The 7,886-nt window shown below is 57.9% G+C and overlaps 1 protein-coding gene across 1 annotated transcript; it reads left to right on the forward strand.

Moving 5' to 3' along the window:
• Nucleotides 1–1,870: 1,870 nt before the first annotated feature.
• Nucleotides 1,871–3,490, forward strand: PPP1R3G (protein phosphatase 1 regulatory subunit 3G). Its single transcript, XM_025265229.3, has one exon. The coding sequence runs from the start codon at nt 1,917–1,919 to the stop codon at nt 2,952–2,954; it is 1,038 nt and encodes a 345-aa protein (XP_025121014.3). The 5' UTR covers nt 1,871–1,916; the 3' UTR covers nt 2,955–3,490.
• The last annotated feature ends 4,396 nt before the right edge of the window (nt 3,491–7,886 follow it).

Below are 7,886 nucleotides of genomic sequence, written 5' to 3' on the forward strand. Positions count from 1 at the left end.
AGGAACACAGGGGCCCGGTGTTGGGCACCCAGGCCCAGGCCGCTACGGTAGTCAGAGGCTGCCTTAAGGATCCTGGAAGGGGACCCCGCCTGCGGCCACTCTCGCAGGCGCCCCCCACCCCTCGACGTGGCTGAAACGTTCCTCCCAGCGGCCCTCCTGTTAACCCCACTCCCCTCCCTCACCAAGGCTCCTGGCCTCCCTAATGGGGTCGGAGCCGCCTTCTTCTATATCTACTTCCCTGACTTTCTGGTTAACCCCGACCTCCTCCCATATACCAGAGTACCCCACTTTCCCACCAAAGAGTGGGACAGGACAGCTGGACCAGCCCACAGGCCCTGACAGCCAGGCCTCCTTAAGTTCTGCCTTCCTCCTGCCGCCCTGGAGGAGGGGTGGGGTGCTGGTGGGGGTGGAAGGCGGTGGTGGTGGTGGGGGGGTGGCGGGGAAGGGCTGATGAAGCAGAAGCCCAGGAGGGTCTCCACAGCCTCAAAGTCTCTGAGAAGTTGTATCTGATCTTTAAGATAGTTGGAAGATTTTGTATTTCACTCCCTAGCATGTCAGCGTTAAGTGGTGGTGGTGGTGGTTTAGTCGCTAAGTCGTGTCCAACTCTCGCGATCCGTGGACTGTGGCCCGCCAGGCTCCTTCCTCTGTCCATGGGATTCTCCAGGCAAGAATATTGGAGTGGGTTGCCATTTCCTTCTCCAGGGAACCTTCCTGACCCAGAATTCAAACTCGTCTCCTGGATTGCAGGCAGATGATTTACCAACTGAGCCATGAGGGAAGCCCTATGTCAGCGTTTGGGTAAATGTAAAAACAATGATCTTCCCCAAATCTTGTCTTTGTTTCAATAGATAGACACGCCAGGTATGTCTGGGGCCTCTTGTAAGTCCCCAGGTTGACAGGCAATCAAGGCGTTCCACGCCAGCGTGGGAGGCCACGAAGGAGCTCATGCATGTTCCTGAGAGAAATACTTTGCGGCCCCACCCCGGGCCTACAGACTGGAACCCTAGGGTGGGCCCAGTCCTGAGCTCGCACACCCCGGCCAGGTGACTGACGAGAGCCGACGCTTGGGAAACTCCGACCTACAGGCAGCCAAAGTTCGCCTTAAAAAGGAAACAAAGCGAAACCAACCAGAAGACGCTTTGGGCAGCACCCCCAGCACCCCTCCCCGCCTCGGTTCGCATCCCTGGGAAGGCCGGGACGCGCGGTGGGCCCCGCTCCAGGAGGCCGGGCAGTGACCCAGGTCCCCCTGCTCCGGCCGAGCGCGGCGGGCGGGGAGAGGGGCGGGGCGGGACGTGCGCCCGGGCCCCGCGCGAATGGCCTCCGGAGGCGCTCGGAAGCGGCCCCCGCCTGGTCCCCGGCCCCGCGCAGCCTCCGGCCCGGACCTGGTCCGGGTCCACAGGCGCCCGTGGGGCGATCGCGCCGGGCCGGGCCCGCTTCTGAGCGCCTGAAACTTGGGGAGAAAGGAGAAGCCGATTCGCGAGGCCCGCCGCCGCCCAGCTGCCCCGCCGGCGAGTTTTGCGCCTTCTCGGCCGCTGCGACAACGCGCGGGAGACCGCGCCGCGACCCTCGGGAGGGCGGACCCGTCCGGACCCGCTGGGCCGACCTCGCGGTGAGAAGGACGACCGAGCTGAGCGCGCGCTAACTTCGGGGCTCGGGGGGCAGGACTGGGTGAGCCGGGGACCCAGCCCGCCCGGATTCCGCGCCCCTCGGGCGCGCCCTCTCCGCGGGCCGGCTCCAGTCCCTGCGGCCGCGCCCGGCCCGCGCCCTCCTCCCACCCCGCTCCGCGCCCCGCGGCCAAACCCCCGAGCCTCCCAACTGGACCTGCCTTTTCCTCTCGGACCGAGGCGGGCGCTGCGCTCTCTCTGCACCTCCCCAGGCGTCAAGTGTCCTGAGGACAAGTCCCGGGCCAGGGCGTCATGGAGCCTCGAGGGGTGCTGCTAAGCGCGGAGGCGTCGGGACCGGCGCCCTCGGAAGAGCCCTGGGCAGCCGGGGAGCAGCCCGCCGCGGGAGCGCCCCTCATGGAGGGCGGCTGCGTGGCGGCGGCCCCGAGACCCGACGCCGAGCGTGGGTCCTCGCAGGAGCAGACCACCCCGCGGGAGCAGGAGGCGCAGCTGGAGAGCCGCCGCCGCGCGCGCTCCTTCTTGCTGCCCGCCGACACGATCTTGCAGGCGGCCCAGGTCCTGCGGCAGCGTCAGCCGCCTGCCCCGGGGCCGGAGGGCGGCGAGGCGGCCGAGGACGCGCCGCTCGGTCCGGGCGACTGCTGCGCCAAGTGCAAGAAGCGGGTTCAGTTCGCAGACGCGCTGGGGCTGAGCCTGGCCCGCGTGAAGCACTTCAGCGAGGCCGAGGAGCCGCAGGTGCCGCCCGCCGTGCTCTCCCGTCTGCGCAGCTTCCCGGCGCGCGCCGAGGACCTGGAGGGGCTCCCCAGCCTGCTGGCCGCGGTGGTGGCCGCGCCCCACCGCGCGCCGCCGCCGCCCGGGCTGCAGCCCCTTTTCGAACTGCCCGGGCCGAGCGCCGCGGCCGCGCTCCTGCGGAGACAGCGCGTGTGCCTGGAGCGCGTGCAGTGCGCGGCGCCCGGCGGCGCGGAGGTGACCGGCTCGGGCCGGGTGCTGGGCTGCCCCGGGCCGCGCACCGTGGCCGTGCGCTACACCTTCACCGAGTGGCGCTCCTTCCTGGACGTGCCGGCCGAGCTGCGGCCCGAGCCGGGGAAGCCTCTGCCGCCGGACGCGCCGTCGGGGGAGCCAGGGGACGCCGAGGGGGAGCTCGACGCCGAGCGCTTCCACTTCGCGCTGTCCCTGCCCCCGGGCCTGCTGCCCAAGGAGGGGGAGGACGCGGACGCTCCGGGCCTCGCCGTCCACTTCGCCATCTGCTACCGCTGCGCCCAGGGCGAGTACTGGGACAACAACGCGGGGGCTAACTACACGCTGCGCTCGGGGCGCCCGCCCGACGCACTCTGAGCCCGCGGGGCTGCGCTGATGGCGTGCGGCGCCCAGGCAGTCGGGCATCGTGCCCCCGGGGAGAGGGAGGCCCTCAGTGCAAGCTCCTTGGCACCCAGACAGATCCTGCCAGCAAGCACGGAGCCCGAGCCAAGCGCCCTGCCTTCCCAGCCGCTTTGGCCTTTGGAATTCTCGCCCCGCATCGAATGGGAAGAAGTCCTCAAGATTCCGAGCAGTGACTTTCTCCACGAATAAAAGACTCTTGAACGAGGCTGCAAACCTTTGGGATTTCTTTTTAACTGTGGACGCCCCCTCAGCTCTCAGGGAGAGGTGGAAGCATCGCACAGAGGGCTGGCATGGATAGTGGGTCCGCGGGAGCCTTCCCGTAGTCGCTGCCTTTTCTCTTAATTGGGATCTGGGAAGTGTTTGCGCTTGCATACAGATATCCTTTTGAAAATTTAAGGCCACCCCACTCCAGTACTCTTGCCTGGAAAATCCCATGGACGGAGGAGCCTGGGAGGCTGCAGTCCATGGGGTCGCTAAGAGTCCTACACGACTGAGCGACTTCACTTTCACTTTCCACTTTCATGCATTGGAGAAGGAAATGGCAACCCACTCCAGTGCTCTTGCCTGGAGAATCCCAGGGACGGGGGAGCCTGGTGGGCTGCCGTCTATGGGGTCGCACAGAGTCGGACACGACGGAAGTGACTTAGCAGCAGCAGCAGCAGCATGTTTGCTACTTGATATTTCAGCTCTCGGCAGTTTGGGAGGCCTTGGCAGTTGGGCCATCTTCAGCGGATGCTGCTGCATCCATAGTGGGCTAGAGTGTTCTTAAAAATGTTTCGTATAAGTCGTTCTTTCCCCGGGCAGAAGAAGATGCTTGGTGAGTTGAAATGCCAGCGTGCTCGTCAGGCCTTGGCTGTGAGCCGCCAGAGCCGGTCCCGGCCTCCAGCTCCTTTGTGCAGGCAAAGCACACGGTCGCTGCTGGACTTCTGGGCCATCAGCAGTCAGAGAAGCTGGCCTCTCAGTGGCTGGACTCCCCGGCGGGAGAAGAGGGAAGGAAAGAGCTTTCTGTGCCTCCTGGAGCCACAGTGGGGAGTGGTGACTTGAAGGATGAAGCCTGCCCACCAAGAAGATCCTGCTCTGAACCCACTGGGCACAGGCTACAGCTATGGGCACCAGTCTGGTTGGTGGTCTTCATTCACTGCTGATGGCCGTGGATGCCAGGATAAGGTGGCCATGCACGACCAGAGCCAGTGAGCCTCCTGAGGATTCGACTTCTTCAAATCTCCGTCATCCCTTGGTAATCTGTCTTTGGTTTTCACGTGTTCGGGCACATGGCTGGTATAGTCAGCTCCGTTTGCAATGCTAATCTTCAGGGACCGGTGGTTTCACTGCTGCTTTCTAAGAAGCAGGGTAGGCAACCTACAGCCCATGGGCCAAATGCAGCCTGAAGGCTGTTCTTGTAGGTCCTGAGAGCTAAGAATGTCTTTTACATTTTTAAATAGTTGGAAGAATTCAAAAGAATACTATTTTTGTGACACATAAGAAGTGTACAGAATTCAAATTTCCGTGCCTGTCAGTACAGGTTTGTAGGAACACAGCCATGCACATTCATGTATATGTTATCCACAATCATCTTCCTGCTACAAGTGCAGAGCTGAGTAGATGCAACAGAGACCTTATGGCAAATTCTAAAATATTTACTGTCTGGCCCGTTAGAGAAAGTCTGCCAACCCCTGCTCTAGAGAAGTAGTATTTTTTTTTTTAACTGTATGTTGAGAGTTATACTTAACAAAGCACTTAAACTTTTAGTAAAAATTTGTCACTTGACATTAACCTCCTTTGGGTAAAGGTAAAACTGGTTGCCTTACTCTTGGTAATCTTGGTTGATTACAATAAACACTAAGACACCAAATAAGTATCTTAGTACACTTATAGGAATAAGTACAATTATTCCTATACTGGGGAGGGGACTCCATCTGCTTCTTCTAAGAAATAGCAGAGGGACTTCCCTCCCTGGTGGCCCAGTGGTTAAGAATGCAGGGAATGAGGGTTTGATCCCTGGCTGAGGAACTAAGATCCCCTCTGCCGCAGGGGAAAAAAAGAAGAAGAAAAAAAGAAATAATAGAAAGTCAAGACAGCTGACCTATGCTGCTGCTGCTGCTAAGTTGCTTCAGTCGTGTCCGACTCTGTGCGACCCCATAGATGGCAGCCCACCAGGCTCCCCCGTCCCTGGGATTCTCCAGGCAAGAACACTGGAGTGGGTTGCCATTTCCCTCTCCAATGCATGAAAGTGAAAAGTGAAAGTGAAGTCGCTCAGTCGTGTAGGACTCTTAGCGACCCCATGGACTGCAGCCTCCCAGGCTCCTCCGTCCATGGGATTTTCCAGGCAAGAGTACTGGAGTGGGGTGCCATTGCCTTCTCCATGACCTATGGCACCCCTCGGAATTAACGTCAAGCCACAAAAAACTGCCAGATATTTTCATGCCTCAAAATGGGATGTCTCAAGCTATAGAAATATTTAGTTTGAACTCTGGTTTGTAAAATATCCTTTTTGACTCTGGCAGTGTTTGCCAAAGGTAAACTGATCATGGAAAAAGTTTAAATACTGATTTATGAGTGGAAAGCCATCAGAAGTTAATGAATTACAAGTTACAGTTGGAGTAAAGCGGACTTTAAAAAATGGTCATGTGGATGACCTAATTCACATGTGCTTATAAGAAAATACTTTATAATGATAAAGTGGCCCAGCGGGTGTGGCCGCTGGACCTGGAAGCTGGCCGAGCTCTGGAGACACCGGGCAGCTCTGTGCGGGTGCCAGGACCACGGCTCGGGAGCCGTCCTGCAGCAGGGGCGGTGGCAGTGGTCATCCAGAGTCCGGCTGCAGGGCCTGGGGGACCGTCTCCCTACGGGTGTGCTGTGATTTCCCACCTGGCCACGCCCCCGCCTGCCGCACCCCTCCTGCCCTGACCAGGGGGAGGGCTTCCTGGGCGATGCTGTGGGTTTGAGCCACGCAGAGCCCGCTGCTCGTTTAATTTCTGGAGGTCTGTTTTGGACTCCTGGCGAATCATTTTATGAGTTTCCCATGTTTATGCTCTCTGGCACAGAGGTGTTTACGTGTTTTAGTCTGCTCGGATTTCTCATTCCCTCACTCAGCTGCTTGTTTCTTAGGAGCGTGTGGCTTGGAGCCACGTAGGGTATTGTGACCTATGTCGTGTGTACTTTGTCAGGAGCTCAAGGAACAGCCTTCGGGAAGAAATGGGAGTTCTGCTCCTGTGTGACGTCACGGTACTGGGGTGCATTTCTGGCTCACATCATGGGACAGGTTTGTAGGTTAAAAGGGGCACCGTGCGTGCTGTAGCCTAGCAGGCAGCCCTGACAAACAGTGGGCTGTTTGCAGTCCAGCTTTGCCCGGCCAGCCCCCACGATGCCAGGCCTGGACGGTCTGCCAGCATGGGGGGTGTGCTTTGCGCAGTCACAGAGGCAAGGGGCTGAGCGGAAACTGGGCCCAGCCCAGTGACCCTCCTCTCCTCCTGCAGGGCCATCCTGGCCTTACTATCAGTAAGCGGGCCGGTGCCTGAAGCCCCTTAGGCAGAGGCCAACCCTGCTTCTCCTCGGGACTGGTGATGGATGGACACGCTCCACCAGGTGACCTGCTGTGTCTCCACGTCCTCTTCCAGGCTCCCTTCTGCTGATCAGCGGGCTGTCAGGACGCAGCCCTGGGTGGTCCTTTCAGCCTCCCAGGCTGGTGGCTGGACAGGTAAACACTCTAACTTTAGGCTCACTAGGACTGAAAGCCCTTTGAATCTTTTTGATGTAGTATTTGCATCCTGTAGAGTTAGTTCTTTGGCTTCACCCTCTGTGAACAGACACATTTTTGGTAAAGACAGAAATGAGTCACCTTTGGGCTGCGGGGAGATGGCAAAGATCAAGGACTCGCTGTTAAGGTGTGACAGTGAGACGTACCTGGTGAATCTAATAGAAGAGCGGAAGTTACGACGTCAGGAGTTCAGAGCCATTTCAACCCGGAAATCTTTAGACACACAAACATCTCTGGGAAAGCAAAGATGCTGTAGAGACACTTCCAGACATTTTGGAGAAATCAGACTTGTGTAATTACCCCTCCCATTGGTATTGCTGGCACTGCTCAGGTTCTCTGAAACTTGTTAACTCAGGTCATTGCTGAAGGAGAACCAGCAGCCTCCCAATGTGTCCAGAAATGGGAAACTCGGTCTGAAACTCTGAATGGAGTAAACTGAGCTTGAAACATTTAACCTCCAGGTTGAAGAATTCCTGCACAGTCCTGCAGAAGGCCTTTCTAGAAACAGCTACACGTGTTCTGTTGAGAAAACACCCACCTGAGCATGTGAGAAGTTCACGGTGGTGGGAAATTCATGGTCCTTAAAGGGCAGGGCTCTACGGTGTTTGTGGGTACAGCGCCTCCAGGGACGGCTCTGGGAGAAGAACTCCTGACATCAGGAGGTTGTTAGGATGCAGCTGAATCGGCATTTTTCATAACCGAACTGGGAGAAACAGGTGATATCTCTTGTAGGAAGTTAGGTTTTGTCTGATTTTTACATTACATAAAAAGAAATGTGCATTTACATTCAGAACCACTTTAAATGGCTTAGAGAATTCCATTTTGTATGTCCTTTTCAGCCTAGTTGAGGAGAATATGTTCTTCTGGAAAAAACAAAACCAGCCCACATTTAGATCTGGGATTCCCTTGCTTATTTTCCCATCCCAGAGCGTCTGAACCAGAGGTGCTTCTGTTAATGGCATTTGAGGCTTTGCTGTTTTTTTTGTGTGTCATTTTTAATGACTTTCTGGGGACGTCCCTGGTGGTCCAGGTACTCAGACCCTGTGCTCCTAATGCAGGGGCTGGGGTTCGATCCCTGGCCAGGGAACTAGAGCTCACGTGCCACAAGTAAAGACCCTGAATCTCTCAGC

This window comes from Bubalus bubalis, chromosome 2 (assembly GCF_019923935.1).
Source record: "Bubalus bubalis isolate 160015118507 breed Murrah chromosome 2, NDDB_SH_1, whole genome shotgun sequence".
Lineage (NCBI taxonomy): Eukaryota > Metazoa > Chordata > Mammalia > Artiodactyla > Bovidae > Bubalus > Bubalus bubalis.

What these genes read in the sequence shown, in the direction of transcription:
- PPP1R3G (XM_025265229.3), top strand. Translation starts at nt 1,917, where the DNA reads ATGGAGCCTCGAGGGGTGCTGCTAAGCGCGGAGGCGTCGGGACCGGCG.